The sequence below is a fragment of the Antennarius striatus genome, chromosome 19, assembly GCF_040054535.1.
Source record: "Antennarius striatus isolate MH-2024 chromosome 19, ASM4005453v1, whole genome shotgun sequence".
NCBI classification, from domain to species: Eukaryota; Metazoa; Chordata; class Actinopteri; order Lophiiformes; family Antennariidae; genus Antennarius; species Antennarius striatus.
In genome coordinates, this window is record NC_090794.1 from 15870917 (window position 1) to 15892453 (window position 21537).

The 21537-nt window shown below is 41.3% G+C and overlaps 3 protein-coding genes across 5 annotated transcripts in view; 2 read left to right on the forward strand and 1 right to left on the reverse strand.

Moving 5' to 3' along the window:
- Positions 1-2328, forward strand: part of akap12b (A kinase (PRKA) anchor protein 12b) — a 47070-nt gene extending 44742 nt beyond the window's left edge. For both annotated transcript variants that reach the window (XM_068341915.1, XM_068341916.1), the window contains one exon: positions 169-2328. The gene's annotated coding sequence lies outside the window, so the exon portion shown is untranslated. The remainder of the gene's footprint in view (positions 1-168) is intronic.
- A 283-nt stretch (positions 2329-2611) lies between these two features.
- Positions 2612-17526, reverse strand: zbtb2b (zinc finger and BTB domain containing 2b). 2 transcript variants are annotated; one of them, XM_068341961.1, is made up of 3 exons: positions 17384-17526; positions 7494-7679; positions 2612-7192 (listed from the first exon to the last, which is right to left on the reverse strand). In XM_068341961.1, exons 2-3 carry the CDS (start codon positions 7664-7666, stop codon positions 5716-5718), a joined length of 1650 nt encoding a protein of 549 aa, XP_068198062.1. In that variant the 5' UTR covers positions 7667-7679; positions 17384-17526; the 3' UTR covers positions 2612-5715. The 2 variants fall into 2 exon arrangements, with proteins under 2 accessions (XP_068198062.1, XP_068198061.1); XM_068341960.1 differs by lacking the exon at positions 17384-17526 and adding an exon at positions 10047-10740.
- Positions 16909-21150, forward strand: armt1 (acidic residue methyltransferase 1). The gene is made up of 5 exons (XM_068341962.1): positions 16909-17161; positions 17543-17648; positions 17746-17987; positions 19418-19583; positions 19783-21150. The coding sequence occupies exons 1-5, from the start codon at positions 17100-17102 to the stop codon at positions 20551-20553; spliced, it is 1347 nt and encodes a 448-aa protein (XP_068198063.1). The 5' UTR covers positions 16909-17099; the 3' UTR covers positions 20554-21150.
- Positions 21151-21537: the final 387 nt, after the last annotated feature.

The window sequence follows — 21537 nt, forward strand, 5'->3', positions numbered from 1 at the left end:
TTTTCTAGGTCTGAAAAGTAGATTAAAAGTAATCAAGTAGAAGAACTATATTACTGAATATCTGATCCATTAAGCAGTTCTGTTGCCAATCAGATGCTTTTCGTACAGAGTACTGTAGATGTTGTCTGGTCTTGCTCCTTATATCTGTTTTTTTCCTTTCCTCCACAGCTTCAAGACTGATGCCTGGGAGACTTGCTGTCTGGACCAGGACGTGAGTTATGAGGGATGGAGAGAGAGAGAATGAGGCATCGCTGTGGTAACCCTGGGCTCCACACGTCCTGCCCAGAGAGATTGAGTGACGAGCAGAGGCTAAGATGCCACCTCCCTTTCCTCCTGTACTCCAACCCCATCCTACAGCGCTGTCACACAAAATGACACTGCACCACCACATCCTCACCCAATTTTTCACTCTCACACATTAAAGCATGTCCTGTGCCTATGAAGCATCCTGCCTAGCTTGTAATCTGTGACATAGCAGTCTGATCGAGTGTGTATCTGTTCAAATGTATGTTTGTAGAGCAGCGAGTGTGAGGTGGTGACAGACAGTGAAGACGTGGAGGATTTTTATCATGTATATTATATTTAAGTCTTGAATATTCTTTCATTCAACTCCAAGTCTTTGTTTTTTTCAGTTTATCACTCTGATTTGTTATTGTATGAATGTTGCAGATTTTTAAATGTCCCATACTATGCTGTGATTCATTGAGCATTTTAGAGCAACATCATGACAGTCAGGTTAGCAGCTGATGCTATTTAAAAGTAAGCCACTAAAGTAAAGGTGAGACTGTTGTAACTGGCACTGGTGGATCACAGCTTTATTTGTGATGTTCATTGATTACTTTCTGACCAAGACTGTAGCAGTAATAACTAAACCATGGTACAAGTGTGATTCCACTGATAACCACAACAACTGACAGAAGGCTCAACAAGGGCAAATAGGCGGATTAATTCTCATGTCATATTGTGTTCAGTCTGCACCCCGGTGCAGTGTTTAATACTCACTAATGTTCTTCAAGACTAAAATCATTGCTTGACTTATTGTGAAAATAACATTGTTACACATTGTTTCTAGGAAAAATGCAATAAAGTACTACTATAGCATCTATATTTGATCATGTGACACAGGTATTTACTGATGAACCGTACCAGTTTACCATTGGAAGATATCCAGATGTTTGCTTGGTACTGTATAACATACATAATTCCAATTTGTGACACTGGAAGGTCATTCTGCACAGTCATATGCAAGTACCAATCTCTTAAATGCTGGTGATGTTCAAAGTGTGGAAACGCCATGCTTTTTTCTTTTACTGTGAACGACCAATTTGACTCATTGCTTGTGTGTAGGAGGTCCCAAACTTTCCTTTTCAAGCCATCTTTATATTTTTGGTAAAAATATTCCCTCTGTTGCTGACAAAAATAATTAAACCTGCAGTCTTCATGCGTATGTTTCAGGTAGTTTCAACAAGGGTGATGTATAAAGAATAGTTTTTTTCTTTGCAGTTTTATGCAACTGCTTGACATGTTCTTCATCCAGCATGATAGCTTATGTGAGTTCCACAGACACTTGTAGACACACTTGCAGGGCATGTAGAGAGGCTCAGACTGGATGGTGCCAAGAAAAAAAAGACAGTATTATCCTAAATTTGAAAGCCAAGTCAACATCAGCGTCAGTGAGCTCATGAGAATCATCATGAAACAGAGTCAAGCACCTGACCTAAAGAACAAGTACAGGGTTTAATAGAGTACTGAGACACAGTTTGTTAAAGAAAGGAACACCTGAAAAATTCCTGGGGTCCAGTTTAACCACCAGATCAAATAGGTGATTGTGGGCAAATTTAGTGTTTCTTTTCTACCAAATTTGACAACATTGCACTGAGTCAATCCTTCAGATATCTTGCTGTTGTTGCTGTTACTTGGGACCTGACGCAGCAGCTCTGAAATCAGCTCTATGACCAAATTAGAGGGAGAACAGGAAGTACACGCCCACTATCCCCCATCATTTTTATATTTGCTATAAGTAAAAATAAAAAGACTGAATGAATATTTTCACTATCGCTGTATAATGTGAAGTGTTGAGGCACCCGTCCATTTCAGGCCTCACTGCTTTAGAGACACATATAACTGTGAACCTATTAACATATGTACAGATTGTTTAACTACTGTATGTACTTAGATAATATTGTGATATTAACTCATAACCTGCAGCCATTTAACTTAATATTCACATTGCATGGTTTTAGCTGTCCTTTATCATTTAAAACTGTTTATTGTAAGAATACAGAAAATTTGTCTATATTTCATTCAATAAAGAGAAAATTGATGTGTGTTCTGTGTGGATCTCTGAAATTGATAAAATGGGACTACAAACAATGACACCTACATTTTATATCTGAACCTACGGCTGTGACTTTAATGAGTGGAGGCTGCTATGCTACTCACTGACAGCAGTACAGCACCTTTAAGTTGTTGTTGATGACTACACTTAAATATATCACCTGCTCTTAAATTGTCCGTGCTCTAGAAACTATTGATCTTTATGCTAAATGATTCAATGCATAACATTAATGCTGTAGAGGTTAAGACAAGGTGGAAAAAAGACCCACACATATAAAAAGGCATGTTTTTATTTCTTCATTGAAAAAAATAAAGTTGTTTGTACAGAAAATTACATTCCTGAGAACAAGGATTGATCACAGTAGATGTCAGATGAGCATTGGGGATTAGAATCATGGGATGGACATAAATGATTGACAGAAAGAGAATCCTCGTTTTCCTGAGATACTGAGATGTTGAGATGAACACACACGTACAAACTTTACATGACTGCTGTGGCAGAAGACCAATAACTTGAACTGAGCGGGGATTTAGACTTTTCATGACTGCATATTTTGGGGTATTAACTGAGCTCAGAAAATGAATGTCAGTAGTATAGCATCTCAATTCCCTCAACAGAAATCAATCAAATCAAAGCACAAGTATCCTTTCTGTCTGGTCAGTACTTACCACTTACATTCACAGATCTTTATTTTCAACATGAACCCAAATGTGAAGGAATATTGATTTTCTGATACCCCACAAGAATATTCTAAAAATTTTTTCCTCCAATTAGAAAGCCTTGCCCCTCACCAGACCATGAACACAAGTAGATGAACAGCGCCACCCAGCCAAATCCGTGGCTCATTGCACCAAAGCAGAGACTTCTCAGCTCTTCATTAAGCTATGCTGTTGCTAATACTATTAGGATTTTAAGAAATCCAATAAGAACAAATTAGAATTGACTCATTTTAATACAACAAATCTGTATTTGGGGCTAGTTGAAATTGACACAAACTAACCCTAGGGATGGGCAGATATAGTCAAAACAATACATGCAACCAGACAAGACACATATCCAAGATCGCATGTGTTTTAAAGTAGGATCGTACATTACTGTATGTTAAAATACCTAAATTATTAATTCCGGCATGAGAAAGACCACCTATCCCTGCTGTGTCACATAACATCATGGAAGGCTGCTTGAACTTGAGGAATTATGAGATCAATCATTTTTGTCTTCTTTTTCAGGCATGGGGGTTGTATGAATCACATGGATTCTCCACATGCATACACCTTTGTAAAAATAAGGAAAATATAGTTGATAAAAACATGTTGAATTTATTCCCCACTACAAGAAACAAAAAACCAAATTCAGACAGTTTAAAGAACTCCTTAAAGTAACTTCATCTTAACGCTCTAATGTGTAAATATTGAAGAAGCACCTCATCTCTTAACTATGTGTTATTATCCTGCACCTCACCTCAGAAAAGTTGCAAAATCACAATTTAAGTGGAAAACATTTTTTCAAATGAGCACAAACCTGATCATTTAGGTGTCAGTCTAAATGATAAATGTATGCCCAAACAACCTGAACTATGCTACTTTTTCACTTCACGTTGCAGCATGACTACTTCTGTAAAACATTATTTGAACATGTTTATAACAACTTTTCACAATTTCCAGTCATCAGTAGTACATAGAATGTGTTTCTATAATTTCAAACATGTTATGTTGGTGTAAGCTATAATAAATAGCATCATTTATATCGCTATACATATGAATGCAGTCATGCATATTTTGCAAGCAGCTTTCCTTTAAAGCTAACTCCTGTGTCACAATGTGATCCCTGCCTCTATCTATGAGCTCCACACTGACCGATGGAGCCTTCAAACTATGTCTGCCTCATATACGTTTCACTATGCTACCTCAACATTCTTCCCTATACATAAATGAATACTGCTTGTAACTACTACTTTTTGATTCAAAGAAAAGGAAACAAATACAAATGTCAGACGGCCTGCTACAATACAGAGAATCCATTTGCTCAGAGCCAACAAGAGAGTATCAATTAAATTAAGAGTCTTAAAATCTAAACAATCTTTAAAATCTAATTTTTATCCTATTTTCTTGAACGAAATTAAAGACGAGTTCCTCACGCCCACCCCGAATACATAAACATTTGTCTAAACCAATGTAAATCGTTTTCTGAGAGCTATTTTTCTATTAACATACATACAACTTGCAATATAAAGTAATATTTGTGAATATGGCATTGAATAGAAAATTAGAAATTAAGGTCAAACACAGATTAAGGGCTTTAAGGAGTAAATTTAAGCAAATGAGTATAAAGACTAGATGTACAGTATCGTATAGTCATACCTTGATGACCTGATGACTGTACATCCCTTTGAATGGAACAAATTGTTTCTTCCATCAGTTACTAAAGGGTTGAACATAAGCAAATAACAAAAAACCAGACAAGAACAAAAGTGGCTCAACTGTAAACACAATTAAAACTCTTGAATGTTGTAACCAACTTTCAGAGTCCAAACTCCCATAACGAAGAGCAATTGTGCTTTATTACGGTGTTATGAAACAAGGACAATAATGACATCAAAGAGGAAAAAAGTTTAGATTTATAAAAGACGCAAATGGTGGTCAAAGCATGACATCAATGTGTTCATTCTGCTGAGTCAAACTAAGAATGGATGGAAGACAAACGTACTGAATATTGTGCCACTGCTCAATAGAGAGCAGATTGTGTCAGCCTAGAATAAAGTGTGCTTATTGCTGTAATTATAATCTAGACCGGTGTTCAAAATCAGCATCTCATTTATGACCAAGAACAAACAATTCTGCCGTGCAGGCCCTGCGGGATTCTAAGCTGGCAACATTTCCTCCACCTCAGATCTAATGCACACGGTTTATGTAATAACCTGCAGTCTCCTCTGCCACCATCTGTCCCCTCCTCTTTCCATCCTAACTCTCTGGTACAGCCTGACGTGGGAGAGTCTCTCATCAATGTGACCAAAAATTAAATGGGATGAAAAAAAGAAAGTTCTCGCTCTCTACATTACTCCTTCATTGGTATTCTACTTAAATCAATTGAAATGTTAATTTCTGCTTGCTTTACTAATGAGGTTGACAGAACCCCCGAAAGTGAGGTTCCAACTAGCCTAATTACGTAGATATTAAGTATACCTTCTATCAAAGTCAGAGCAAAAAAAAAAAAAGTTTTGAGTAATGGACCAAAAAAAACCTTAAACTTCGAGAAACTGTTTTAGTAGAGTGAGTGCCACCAACAAACATCCCTGACAAACTTCATTTTATCTTACCTATCATCATAATATAGAAAATAACCACGTTTTAAAAATTACAAAAAGGACAGTTTTGGCTTTACTCAACAAAGATTTCCTCTGCCTTTATGGGTTCCATTGGGGTGCCAGAGTTGGACAAATCAGAGCCTTCATCTTTGGAATATTCTTCACGCTGGACAATAACCCCTGTGCCTATGCTTCCCTGCAGCCCTGCCAATCCCCCTTGGGTGAAGCACAAGTGTTTGATCACCTCATTGGGGTGGGAGAAGGTGGTTGCACAAATGTTACACTTGTACGGCTTTGCCGAGCCCAGGAACAACGCTTCCATCTGGCCGCCATCTTCCCCTGCGGCGCACAACTCCATGCTCTGTCGGTCCACCATGGTGTAGGCGTCGGGACCCTGGGTAAGGCACACGTGGCGTGCTGCTTGGTTGGCTCGACAGAAGCTCTTGCCACAAGCGCTGCATTTGAAGGGCTTGCCTGTGTGGATGTACATGTGTTCACGCCAGTGGCTCTTCTGAATGAACTTACGTCCGCAGGTGGAGCACTCATACTTCCGCCTCTTCACTTCCCTATCTAAGTCAGCACTCTCCAGGTTGTCGATGTCTGCAATATCTGAGGGAGGTGGGGTGTCGGCCTGAGAATTCAATCCCCCCATCCCCCAACCGGACGTACAGACCTCCGCTCGGGGTGAGTCTGAGTTAGTACCTGAAAGAGGCGTCTGCTCACTGTCGCTGATTATCTCTACCGCTGCAGCAGAAGCTGAGGCACTTGACCCCACCTTACTTCCTTTAAGGACCCCCTCTACCTCCTGTAAGCTGAGCTCTCCGGTTATGACCGGTGAGAAGGTGTTACTGGATTCAGCTATTGCCTGCTGGAGGACCTGGGTGTGCTGCTGGAGGTGCTCTCTCAGGAGGCTTCTCTGGGTGAATCGGCTGCTACACAGATGACAAGAGTAATACTTCCTAAAGGAGGAACTCCTCTTCATGATGCTGGGCTTAACATGGAGGATGGCATTGGCCGGCAAATTCTCTGCACTGAGCAAGTCCATTGCTGCCTCCTCAACTGTAGGTTTGACACTGCTGGTTGAGGCCTCCACATCTAAAGGTGGGGAATCTTGCTTGGATGGTAAGGAATTTGAATATGAAGCTGTTGGAGCTAGTGGGGATGAGTATTGGCTCTCAGAAGTGAGCTGTTCTGTGTTCTGTTCCGTGTTCTGTTCCGTGTTCTGTTCCGTGTTCTGTTCTGTGTTCTGTTCTGTGTCAAACGGTGAGGGGAGCTCTTGCTGACTTGCTAACCTAGCTGCCAACGCCACCTGCTGGTCAGAGATCTGGATGCCATAGAGGGAGGTGGAAAGGTTGATGCTCTGCTCAGGGTGCGAGTATACAGACTGGCTGGCTTCTTGTAAGAGTGGATAGGCATGCAGGAATCTAACCCCCTGCTCCAGCCTCGCAGGGTCTATCAACTGAGGTGCAAGCTTGCCTGTGTACATCAGATTGAGGAGGTAGCTGAAGATGTCTGGCTGGATGTCAGCAGCCTTCAGGCGCACACAGTCGCTAAATCACAAAGAACATCACATTAACACATGACGTGCTTGAGAAAAAGAAAGCTACTTATTTCTTTACTCTGAGACAAACATTATTGATCTATAAAAAAACTGGTTTGAGTTTGTTTTTGGTTACTTTTGCAGTAGTTATCAGTATCAATGATGATCATCACGGCATCACACACCATTTTTTTAAGTATGGGTTTAGGTAGTGTATAAATGTGTGATCAATTTCTTAAGCTTCTCGCAACTTTTATTTATAATGATACAATAATAATATTAACATAATAATAATAATTCTGTTCTCCTACCTGTCCTGGTGAATGAACAGCATTCTAAAGTAGTTGGAGAAAGCAGCAAGTACTGCTTTGTGAGCTTTGAAGAAGACATCTCCTATAGCCACAGTGCAGTCGCACAGGAAGCCAAACTCCCTCTGAGAGTTAAGCTGCTGCAGCAGGATAAGACCATGGTTGGCCAACTCCATTCTTCAACCCAACCTGCACAAAGTAACACACACACACACACACACACACATACACACACACACACAGCAATGAGCTTCCTGTCTGGAAGGAGACCCGCATTTACTGTGACCACGGAAAGCCAAACTGTCTGTGGTGAGCTATCGACCTTGAAAGGCTAACGTAGCGCAACAATGAAGAATCATATTGACATGCTGTTGACAATTTTTCTAGGAACCTTTAAAGGCACTTATTCCATTTAATGGTATGACTCAGGAGAACAATATCAACATCTAGTTTATTTATTTTGTTGTATAAGTGGGAATTTAGGAGTTTTCAAAACAAAAATAGGAGCAAAAACCTGTTTGTGAATTAAAAACTATTGCAGGATTCTTCAAATACACTCTGAACAGCAGTTTTAACAGCCAAATATCAACCAACCAACAAAAAAACACTACAGAGGCCGCTTTTACAGTCTAAGCCATTCTATATGTGGGCAGAATGGGTTCCCTATTGTAAGATCCAAGAACACTATCTGCATGTAAACCCTCTGGGGACAAAAGAACAGTAAAGAAAAAAAAAATTAAGTCAACTACAAAATAATGTTCAATTTGTCACACAATGCCAAGCTAATGTACACACGTTTGATGTGTCATTTGTTCTTCGTACTGCAGACGACAGTACAGAGTTCTTCTGGATCTACTAACTTTTGATCCTCAAATATAATGCTAATGTTGATGTTACTACAGCTCTTGTTTGTGATTAGAAAAAAAATGGAGGAGTCATCTGTTCTGATGGAGCCCTACCAATCCAGAGGCATTCTCAAGGGACGTCTCTGGGATTGTACGTGCTGCTGACCAATGAGATGGCTGTAGTTGACCCTAAAGGTCACTTGGGGACTCCAAGCAATCACATGACCAGGGTGTCGACACGCATTCCTAAAGCAAAACTGGTTCTACCCCCTTCCAGTGGGGAATGGAAATGGCCTGTGGGTAAGGTGAATCTCCCTGTCTCAACAACGTCTCAGCACTAGCGACACTCGGATAGGTACGACAGTGGATAATTACTGATTCCTCAGCAGCTGATTAATGTCAGATTCACTCTTTGCTGTTTTCAAAGACAATGAAAAACTTCCCCCCAGAAGAAGACAACAGTTTGTCTCCACATCTACAAGGACTCCACAGAAATGTCGGTCCCTCACGCAAATTCAGCCTACAACAAAAGTATTTATACATCAATAGTATTAGAATTCTTAATCCTAATCCCAACCCATAAAGCAAGTAATCAATACATATCTTAATGACTGGCTGAATTTATCCTTCTGCTAGTTACTACAGCTTCATCACGACTAGTTAGCGATCACAGCCCTGGATAACGTCAGTTGAAGCTATAAAGCTGGCGTCCAAGGACAGGATGCCCCACTAGTGGAAAACCCGTCTGTGCTGGGCCACACGCTGTTGCATACGGATGGACAGACAATAGTAACACAAGACAATCACTTTACTGAGGGACTAATTTCATTTGTAATACAGCTCTAAGCCTTGATGTGGAGTTTGTTTTTCAGATCCACAAGATGCAACCAAAAAACCCCACAAGACCTGAGCTTCACTTCCTCCTCATGTCTACACTAGTAAAGTCTACTGATCGCATTCAGGAAGAAAATCAATACTCTGTTCTTTCCACCACGCATCAGCTTTACATCTAATTATTTTTCTCACAGGCTTCTTTCCGTTGCAGTCAGGGTAGGTTACAGCACACCTGACTAAAGAGCTGGAATGACTAGGAGTCACCAGAACAACTTCAGGACATAATGGGGGATCCTCTAATTTAGACTCCAACACTGGCCCCAACACGAGTGGGCCATGTGAATTGAACCTGAGTTCACATGATCCGTTATAGAGCCACAGTAGCTCACCATGTGTTGACTAGTAGTAACAATAAAGCACCGCCCCTGACGAGATGTAGACACGTGGAACCGTGACTTCCGTAGTGGGCTTTTCTGTTATTCTTATTATCCACCTTTAAAACCAGCGTGGGCACCGGGGACGGCGTACGGCCACGGAAGCCTCCACTAGCGCGCAAACAAGTCACAACATGGATCCTTTTAAGGACGGGGCCACCGATCCACGGCGAGTTCCTGCCTAAGCCAGCTCCGGGTTTCTCTCGGTTGCTATTGCTAGCCCGAAAAAACGGACATACACGCACGCGACCACGCAACACACACACACACACACACGTGCGCGCGCAGAGAGCGGTAGGCGCAGGGGGATGGGGCTGGTCCCCAATGCGTCTCTTTTCACTTCCCCGTGACAATTCCACACAGCCAAAGCGCTTTCAAGTCACAGAATAACGAAACCCGAGCATTAACCGAACGCCAGAACGCGTGTCTACCCACGGTCGTACCTGCGCTCCGCTTAAATCGGTGGTTTTGCCGTGTCGCCGTTGTTTGTTTGTTACCGGAGACTCTTCCGTCCTCTCGGGCGCGCAGCCGCTCACACTGCCTCCTCGCAAACACAGCAGTCGTTGGCGGCGGAGAGGGTCGTCCGTCGCTGCTTTCCGGTTAGGGGTTTTACGTTACAATCACATGACTGTGGGTAAAAACCTGCCGAAAGCAGCCGTTGTAAAAAATCCGTTGAGCAAGAGGCGGTTGAATCGACGCCAATTCCCAGAGCTGCGTAAACCGCTGCAGATTCATCCGCCGCCAGCCTGCGTCTTTGACAGCCGGCGACTTCGAACGTGGAAAGGAAGCAGGCGGCTATGCTAGCAGCTGCGTGTCCGCCGTGGAGACACGTTGGACATTAGACGGGGTGTTCGTGCTGCTTCAACGGAACGTGTTCGCGGCGGCGCTCTCTGAGGGGAATAGCACGGAAACATCACTTTGTGGAGTCTCTTTACATTTTTAACTGTTTTAACGGATTTTTTAAAAAAAATTGCATTCAGTTACAGATGTAAAGCTACATAAAGATCAGTTTTTAGTCACTATTAAAATATTTCCACTGCATGACCACTATAACAAAACCTCATTGACATGAATTTTCCCATGTGATGTAAAGAAAGAAATACGTGGAAGTCACAATAAAAACTACTGAAATACTGCCATTAAAACAATTAAATTAATGTGAAATGTCAGTTTTTATTTATGGTTTTGTCGAAAAGCTTGTAATGTTTAATGACTTAATTCTGTTTTGATCCAAGCTAGTCAAAGTGGAGGCAGACAAAAAAACCAAACAATTTACCTCCTAAAGCTTTTTACCCGTTTATGAATCACACAGCAGATCTTGTGGCTTTGCATCTTTTAAATGCAATCATTTGATGTATCTTTGAGATGATTTTGGTGTGAACACCAGTGTAAACGTCAGCTGGTGATCAGACATGTTGATTCTTCATGTTTGTGCTGTTGAGCAGAGCTCTCAGCTATTTAAACATCCTAATTGGACAAGCTCACACTGGAGCTGTTTTTAAGGACAGTTTGGATTCACTGCTGATAAGACTTCATGTAAGCATAAGCCTTCTTGTCAAAACAGGTTGGAAAAAGTTGCTGCTGACGTTGACAAGCAGTCATTAATACCCACACAGCTCCCATTACCTGTGTGACACCCCAAAGGTGATGCAGGTCCACCAGTCACGGCACCATATCCTGTTTGTACACAAAGGTGATGATAATTATGTTGACTTTCACTTAAGGCTGCTGTTAACATTGTAGGCGGGTGGTGAACAACACACCACATCATACTGTGGACTGGCAGGCTTTTTGTTTACATACATTTAGTTGCAATTTTTTCATGTACACAGAAAGGAATTACCTTTTAATTTTACTTTCCTGTTCAGATATTTATTTGTACATCCCTGCCCCCTTTACTTTCATCCAGTCTCCCGTGAAGCAGCAATTTTACCACGACTATAAATATTTACTAATAAGAGATTTTGTTTCATGTTATTTTATAACTTGACAGAGTAATCCTGCAACACCCCAGAGTGTACAGTATTCCATTAATAATGCAGTGTATGTTTGGGAACCACTCTTCTTGTCATCATACTTTTACACTCCTCCAAATGGAGACATATTACACAAATTTTTAGTTTGTATTACATTTTATTACATCCCGCTTCAAAGTGGTGATGTATTGTGATTGTTAGTGTATGTGTGTTCGTCTGTCCGTCCATTAATTAGTGCACCAAATATCTTCGCAACCGTTGCAGATAGAAAGATGAAACAAAAAGCACATTACTCGGGCAGCAAAGGGGAGGAAAATGAGATGATAACCTTGACCTTGAGAAAACTAGTTCAAGGTCAATTTCAACTTTATACACTCAGGAACCGGATAAGATAGAAAGACGAGGACCAGTGAGACCATAGATCAAAGGTTGTGCTTTTATCTATGAAAAGCACTAGCTTTGACCTTTGACCGATGCAAGTAGGTCAGGTTAAATTTTGAATTCAGGTCTGTCGCGGGATGTTGCAGTCTGTGACTGCATTGGTTCTTGTTACACTTTGCTATTAATTTTTGTAAATTATATGTATCAAACTCAAGGCCCGGGAGTCAAATGTGGCCTGTCGTGTCATTTCATGTGGCCCGCGAGAGCATAAACGGTCAGTGTCTAAAAATAAGTAAGTCAAAAGTGTGCTTTGACCTGAAACTACATTTCCCACAATTCAGTAATTAAACCAATTTTAACTGGCAAAAATGTTTTTGAACAAAGTTTATGTCTTAACATGTTTAATGTTATTTTTCTTTATTCACTTCGATAGTTTGATTGTGGTGGAAAGTTTTTAATACAACAAAATAATATAATAATGTAATAAAATAATATCATCTAAGTGAACCAAAAATCTGGATTGTTGTGTGTGTCATATTATTCAGCTCTTGTGAAGGTGGCCCCAGGATGTCTGGAGGTCATGAAGACGCTGCATGAAAATAATTCCTGTTAGACCATATTTGGAAATGCTTGCATGACTGTGGGTATCCTTGAAGAAGTTAGACACTGACAGAAGCAGCTAGCCAGATCATTTCATACACTGTACCTGAAATTAGAATGTATGTTTCTGCACAGGGTCATCCAGAGAATGTCTGCAGCAGATTCTCACAGGGTTCGCATGACTAATTATATTATGTCATCAAATAGTTTTGTGAAACTGTCGACTTGATATTTTTGGTAACGTCTGGAGGTCATGACGTACCAACTGAAAGCCCATAAAGAACTGGTTGAAAGCAGATGGCCGAGGTCAATACCTCCCTCTAGTCACACCTTTAGGGTATAAAAAGAGATGTGATTCATTATTTTAGTTTGTATTTGAAGTTTTCATCTACCCAGAGTACTCTGCAACAACACACCGGAGGACTTTTTCATCGTCCCAAGAGCTCTCATCATGCTTAGATAAGTATTTGTTGAACTTGTCTGTTTGTTTGTTTTTTGTTTTTTTATTTTATATACTGGTTTGATCCCCGAAGGGAAATTAAGAAAGCACACTCTAGCTACTGATTACAAACGCATGCATACATATTGTGAGTACAGGCCCCTGTATCACACACACACACAAAGGGGCCTGTAGGCATGCAGGGGAGGTAGAGTGGCAGGCAGCTCCTTCTTGGTGCGCCTCAAATGAGCAATTTGTAAAGGGGACGGCACCTTGCTCAAGGGTGCCTCGGCAGTGCTCCGGAGGTGAGCTGACACCTCCCACTGTCAGCTCACCTCCGGGTATATTTTGGGGGGGGCGGGAGCGGGAATCGAACCGCCGATCTTAAATCATAGGACGACCTGCTCTACCGCCCGCTTTACCACTGAGCCACTGCCGCCACTGAACCTGTTGAACCTGTCTGTCAATATCATCGATGATGTTATTGGACTCATACTCAACCTATTGATGATATTATTGTACTGCTACTCAACCTAAACATTTGAATTGACAAATAAATATCTTGTATTTTACACTGTCTCCTGTCCTTAAGAAAAACAAAACCCCCACCACATGATTAATGTAATTATATGGGTTTCATTACTTCAAAAATTAAAAGGATTTATTTTATAACAGAGCAACAAGCAAACATATTTCTTTCTGTGCAACTGTAATTTTTTAACTTGAATGAGCAATGAATTTAGTTATTTGGAATTAAAGAGTAGTTTTATTTATTTTGCAATACATTGAGTTACATTTAGCTACATTTATGTTACATCTGGCCCTTTTCGGACAGCCATTATGCTGATGTAGCCCTCGTTGAAAAGGAGTTTGACACTCCTGATCTAGAGCAACCAGAGCATCTAGAATAACTATAGCAACCAGAGTGTCTAGCGCAGCGAGAGAAACCAGAGTGTCTAGACAAGCTAAAATGTCTACAGCAGCTAGATGAAGCAGAGTACATATAGCAACCAGAGCATTGAGAACAGATAGAGAAACCGGAGTATCTAGAGAAGTAAGAGAAACCATAGTATCTAGAGCAACCAGGTCATGTAGGGCAATTAAATACTGTATCTAGAATAGCTAGAGTATGTAAAGCGACCAGAGCATCTACAACAGATAGAGAAACCAGTATCTATAGCAACCAGAGCATCTGGAATAACTATAACTACCACAATACCTAGAGCAGCTACAGAAACCAGAGTATCTAAACTAGTTATAGCAACCAGAGTATGTAGAGAAGCAGAGAAACCACAGTATCCAGAGCAGGTCGCCCTAAATACTGAGTACCGGCATGTACAATATCCTTTTGGAAGCATTAATATTGATTCTTCATGGGAGCCAAGTTTACTTCCCAAAGGTAACTGATCTATCCTTCAGTACCATATACGTTGAAATCAGTAAGTATTTTTCCTTCATCAATCCTGTGGAGTAAGTTTTGTTCTTCTTGCATTTAATTGATATCAAACTTGTAAGTCCAGGGTGGCGTTTAGTCTTTAAATTCATTCAACTCAAATAATCCAATCAAGCCAACAGCAAACATATTTTTGTATCTTTTGTGACTTGTTTGCATAATTGTCTCTGTGCTAAACAGGTTTGTTTTATAACCATGATATTTTCATTTGCTTTGTTGTTTACTGTTTATTTGTCTGTTACGAGAACAGACACACTGTTTGACACATTTTAATGATATTTGTTGGATGGATCAGGCACAAAGCAACGGCAAACTCATAGATTTTTGGAGGAAATAAATTTCTTTAACTTTCTACAAAACTGATGTTTTTCCTTATCAGTCATATGTTGACATCTTAACGTTGCAAAAGAAGGACCGATGTTTGTAGTAGATGGTGCATATTTCATGTGGGAATTTAATTTAAGCTATGAGCTATGCGCTCTAGTGAGGGCTCCTTTAGTTTCACTTTAAAAAAAAAAAATCATGCCTTAGTAGAAAGTAGGTAATGACGTTCTTAGAAATAGATGTCAACCAATCCTCACATCAGAAAACAGCATAACAAATGCACTCTAGAGTCACATCAGCATCTTCTCAGTTCATGTAGTCATCAGTGAGGTATAGGACGTTACTCCTGTGTATAGGTTTATTTTTTTCTCTGATCTGTCATTACAAAGTAGTTGTAGGCCTGGCAAAGAATGGGTGTAGAGACTAAATAAAAAGATGGGAGAAAGGAGGAGGTAAAGATGTGTGAAGCAGCCTCTGCCCCTCCACAGACAACAGACTCAGACGGTCTATTATACTCACAATGTCACTTAAAGTAATTAGCTAATAAAGCTAAAAGGCACAGTAGGGTGCAACATGTTTCCAACCCACTGCTATAAGTAATAGATGCCGATAACAGCACAACAAAAGCATGTTTACTTTGTTGAAAAGGACCACAGCTGGTGGTTATTGAAAGATGCCAATAATGGTACTGTAGTACAATAGCTTGTTTTTCATAATTAAAATCACATGCGTATCAGTGAATTTCACATCAGCACAGCATTATAACTTGATGGATTATAAACTCCTTTAAGCCCCCCACTCATTCTTATTGTCATGGGTTATTTAAACAGATTTAAACTGGACTTTCACATGACTACCCCGTCCTGTGGTTCCAACAAAATGGATTTTTTCCTGGAATGGATCTAATTCATTTTCTAAACTAACAGCTTAGTTCGCATGAAATTGTTTAAAACGTGACAGATTTGCTTCTGATTTGTCCAAATCCTGAAATCCGAACAGAATTTCAAGAAACTCTACGCACAAGACAGTAAATGGTTGAGAAACGAGCCAGCGTGAGACGGCGTGGCGGCTGGAACACTTGTTTAAACACGACGTTCACGTCCACCCTCCCCGTCCACGGCCTGTTTTCAAACCGGAGTGGTGAGTCACAGTCGGTGGAGACAAACAGCCCCGACAGGCCGGCTGTGGCTGGGGGAGGGGAAGGCGGCGCGAACACCGGAGGTGGACGCAGCTGGACTCCACTCCCAAGGACCCCACATCCTGACGACGGCCCGCCGCGTTCCCATAGCAACTGACCCCAGGGAGGGGAAAAGGAAACTCGGCCAGTATTAATTGATAGGCTCTTGAATCGTTTTTCAGCCGATGGTCGGAGTCGCTGCAGCCAATCAATCGTCGTGTGACTCAAAACGAATCAGGCACGGCGAGCACGTCCGGTTCCTGTAACTCCGAAATGGAGCGTGAACCTTGGCCCCGCACAGGCCCACATCCGATTTGTTTAACATACCTACATTTGTATGGGCGAGTTTGAAGTCTCCATTATTTAACACATTTCCACTAGAGAACATAAAAAATGTTTTTTGAGATTACAATGTTATTGTAGGAAATCTATTGGTTATACGCGTTACCGCTTTGAATTCTGCTATATCACACTTGATAATTATTCAAACATTTACTAGAGGTCTATCCCATCTTTACACTCCGGCTAAGCATTTGTCCGACAGGTCAAATCAATGTTTCATTGAAATGCACTGTGCATCAACAGGACAACAACAGATAATCCAGGTTTTGCGCAACAATCGATTAACATGTGCAATGATGCAGCGTGTAACGCGGATCAGCCACAAATGACTGATTTTCCAATTTACACAACTGAACTCTGATAAACACTAAAAGGACTAAGAGCCGTGTGCGTTTTTTAGCATCGGATTTTAAAATCAGCGAATCTGGGTATAAAGAAAGTGGTAGTAGAATTGAGTAAGTAATTTTCAAAACATTAATTTGGACCTAAGCCTCTTTCATAGATACACGATGCAGAAAGTGTTGCTGATTGAATATAATGAGGCGGAGCAGCAACCCACGCAGGACCGTGCGGTGACGCACCGCTAGGTGGCAGCATTGTCCTCCAAATGAAACCAAATCAATCCGGCAGTAAAACAAGTTAAAAATGTCACAACAAGCGAGAAGTTCCTGCTCGGGGCGATGAATTGTGCAATGTTGCGCAGAAATCTCAACCTGATTTCACAGACAAAGACTAAACTATTTGTTCCTGTACCGGAAACGGTATCAATAAAGTTGAAATTTGAACGATCTTCTTCTGCAACAAATGATGGCGGCGAATCCGACAGTACACCTGGCCCCCCTGTCTCTATCTGCTAAGGTGGTTGGGTATGTTGACAACTGATTTAAAGGCTACGTCCTTGTTATTATTATTATTATTTTTTACTATTATTACTATATTTAAATGGTTAGCTAAGTGTACAGTTTTCCGTTTGTAACGTTGCTGCCTGAAGCCTGGATGTCGCCCTCACCAGCAGCAGCAGTTTGCGCCCTGCTACTATGGAGGAAAGTGTTACACATGGAAGCAAGACGTAGACTTGGTTTACTTACATCTGTGTTTGTTGCATCGTTCTAACACATCTTTTAAAGTCTCATTATTTCCACGGAAACTCTGAACCTGTCTTTCTGTGCTAGGCTAACTAGCTTAGCTGCGCATAGCTGTCCTGCAGCATGAGGTGTGAGTTCCGTGTTTACGTCATCTGTCCGCAGGTCTTTCGCTTATTTGACCGTGAAGGATAGAATGCCCACCATCCTCACCAAAGTCATCGACACGATACACCGTAACAAAAACCAGTTTTTGGAGCAGTATGGAGAGGTAAGCAGAGAGGCTTTGTGAATGTAAACCCAGCTTGTGTGCACCAACTTCCTGGATTGTGTCCCGTCACCGGAGCGGTTCGTCTGTCTGTTGTCAGGAGGGCATCGAGGCGGAGAAGCAGACCATATCTCTGCTGTCGAAGCTGAGGAATGAGATGCAGACCGATAAGCCGATACTGGCCCTGACAGACGAGCTGTCGGACACCGAGGCGTGGAACCGGTACCTGCAGAGGCATCAGGAGCAGCAGGGAGACCAGGAGTCCGTCAGCTGGTTCAAGTCTCCGTGGCTCTACGTGGAGTGTTACATGTACCGCAGGATTCACGAGGCCCTGTGGCTCCAGTGAGAGGCGTTCACACCTGTCAACAGGAACCATTGATACTGATACCCTACTGAGTGGACATGAAATCGATAAACACAAAGTCAGAACCCCTAGTGTGTATTTTAATGGACAAATACTCTAGTTATCACAACACTAGTAGATAGATACTTTATTAATCCCGGAGGAAATGTATGTACATGTATGTACAGATTATATACAGTATATGCGTTACTGTAGTCAAACATCAGTTTAAATCTGTTGGATTTCAATACAACAGATATTCCAAGTGTTTTTCCAAATGCAAAACAAAATGCTACTTTTCCTAACTAATGCTGTCATCCTTTATTATCTCAGTGATAGGTGTCTAGTTGTTGAATACCCATATACTGCTATGATAGACACCAGCCCCTGGCAGTGTTCCTCAGGAACCCTAACCTGTTCATCAGGTTAAGACCTTCGTGTGTTGACATGGTGAAGTCAACTTCTATAAATATCCATCTGTGAAGGCCTCTAGAATGATCCAGGGCTACTTCTGGAACCAGCTGTTGGTGGACTTTGATGTCTGCCTGAGAGTTTTCCTTTAGGAACATCGACTGTCTTTCTTCAGCTGCCTCACAGATGGTGGGATGTGTTCTACCATTTCTGTGATGGAGTCTGGTGTACACTCTAGATGCAACAGGTTTCTAGTAGGAGAGGAAGCAAGAGAAGGCTTGATTGTAGGCAGGGTGGTGTTTTTAGCGTATGCCTTGCTCTTCATCCTCCTGACATATTTGTGACCCATAAACGTGAAACATGTTTCATTTCATTGTTGAACATCATGTTGAATCTTCTGTGGCCGGTTTAGATGGGTTTGAGCAACTACACCTTACTTATCTGGTGGTTTTAGGAGCGTGGAACATTTTGGCCTTACCAGAAACATCTATTTACATAAGTTGGTTTATGATAGTTGGTTCAATGCTTTAACAACATTGATTTTCTAATAGGTATCAGGGTATTCTTAAGTGGGATGCTGTGTAATTAAGTAATTTTCAGACACCAGTCATCTTTAAAAGATCATGAATATAAAAGGAACTGTCAATATTAAACTACATTCTCTTTGTGTGAACTGGTTTTTGCAAACGGCTAGTAGTATATTTTGCTAACTAGTATGCAGTGGGTGTTGAATTACTTTTGTTCACACTGTAATGAATTTTCTCAGAAAGGGAAAATCACTAAGATTTTGTTATCTTAGGCAAGCTGGTTTGTAAAAGTGTGATAATCTATTGTGAAATTCTTCTTCCTCTGTTGTTTAGACATATTACCTTGAAAAATGCGAGTTGCTGACTGCTAAATCAGCAAGTTAAGGTTTGATGTCTAGAACATTAAACGTTAAAGACTTTTGCTTAATGAAAAAGGTAGATATTGGGTTATTGCTGCTCTAGTTATGACTTTATCTGTGCTTTTATTTCAGTCCTCCCATCAGTGACTACGATGTTTTCAACGAAGGAAAGACTCGGACCTATTTTGAGTCTCAGCAGGCTGTGATGAGCTTGTGCTCGTACTTTGAGGGCGTCAGACAGAACATGGAGGGACTCGCTCAGAATCAGTTGTTTGAGTATTTTAACAGCCTACTGCAGGTCAGCACCTTTTAAACCAGACACATGATCTGTGTGGAATAATTTGACAGGACAGGGGTATGACTTAACAGTTTGCAATGTAAATGTTTTTGATCAGAAACAAGTGTTAGAAACTAGTCTGTCTTATTCAAATATAGTATGAGGACATACGTGAACCATCAGAACAAGCCCAGTGTTAATTTTTTCCTTTGACTCTTAGGTTTCATTGTGGGGAAACAAGTGTGATCTGTCTGTGTCTTCTGGCCAAGACAACTCACAGAAGACCAGTCCGATAGACTCCCTCAGCAGTCTGCAGCCCTTCATCTTGGTGGACGATTCCGAGCTGGTTTGGTCGACTCTTACTTCAGGACAGCCAGGGAAATCCTCTGCAGGCCGGGTGGACATTGTTCTGGACAATGCTGGCTTCGAGTTAGTCACTGACTTGGTCTTTGCAGATTTTTTGATTTCCTCTGGTCTTGTCAGTGAGATCCACTTTCACGGCAAATCCTTCCCATGGTTTGTCTCTGATGTCACAGCCAATGATTTCCAGTGGACAATTCGGCAGACAATGGCAGCCAACCACAAATATATGTCTAAAAGTGGAGCTCAGTGGCAGCGCTACTTGAAGGAGGGTGTGTGGTCCTATCATGACCATCCTTTCTGGACACAGCCACATGAGTACTGTGACATGGAAGCTGAAGCTCCAGACCTGTATAGGAAGCTGCAGGGGGCAGACCTGGTGCTGTTTAAAGGGGATCTAAACTACCGGAAGCTGACGGGAGACCGAGACTGGGATCACATGGTGAGCTTTGGTGCTGCACTACGAGGTTTTGGGCCCTCGCCACTGTGCGTCCTGAGAACACTTAAAGCCAACGTCCAGGTGGGTCTGCAGCTGGGCCAAGCGGAAAAGCTCACTTCCGAAGATCCCAACTGGATGACTACCGGCATGTATGCCGTCATTCAGTTCAACAGTCCAAAGTCCGAGGAGTAGGTCTCTACCGCAGGATATCAGTGGAGAGAAGGATATGTGTGAGGTACCAGAAACAGGACTTGCATTAAGCCATAAGATCATAAAGTTCCATGAGATTTTTTTTTCAGTCATAATAAACAACAACTGGTGGTGGGGAGTGATGCTAATCATAATAAACAGTTACTTTTATTTAGACCAGCTCAATTTTCTTGTTACACTCAGTTACTGACGTGTATGCATGGAATCACTTAAGGCATATCTTAACTTTTGTGAATTTACTTTCCTTTTTTTTAAGTTGGTCAACCGTTGCTAGAGAAGTCCAACTATAGCAGGAATGACTCCTGCTTGTTTTGTTTTAAATTGCAACCAAGACCTCTGTATCGTCATAGATAGACGTGGATATATCTGTGTACACCATTTCGTCATCAACATTATCAGAGTCAATACCTGCGAGGCATTTGCTGGATGCTTCTCCGTGCTGCTGAAAGAAAGGCTTGATGATTCCACACATTGCTTTGTTTCAATAAAGAACTACATTGACTAGCCTTTATTTTTTCACTGTCATTTTATATGCATGAAGAAGTAAGATGTGGGTAATAAAGATTTAATTTGACAGAATTCTTCTCATGAGTTCATTTTATTTAAATCCACACAGATCAGTAGTTATAGTCAGTGTTGGTCAATTGCTGAGATTGTGCACATGGAGGCTGCTATTGTGATGCATTTTATGTGCCTTCACACCGGAAGGAGTCTGATGCAGCTTTGATGTTAACCCAATGTGTAGCATCTTTGTCACTTTACAACAGCTTTGTTAGCTGTTGACCTGTGTGCACAGGGTCAGGTTGGACCTGAAGAAATCGCCAACAAAACAGCTGGAAATGCACTGATGTGTGCTGCATTTCCAAAATGAGCTGGAAAAAAGTGAACAGCATCATTTAGGCTGCTGACACGCTTTGTGAATGTGGTCGTTCATGAAAATGAAGTCAATTACGTCAAGAAGCTCCT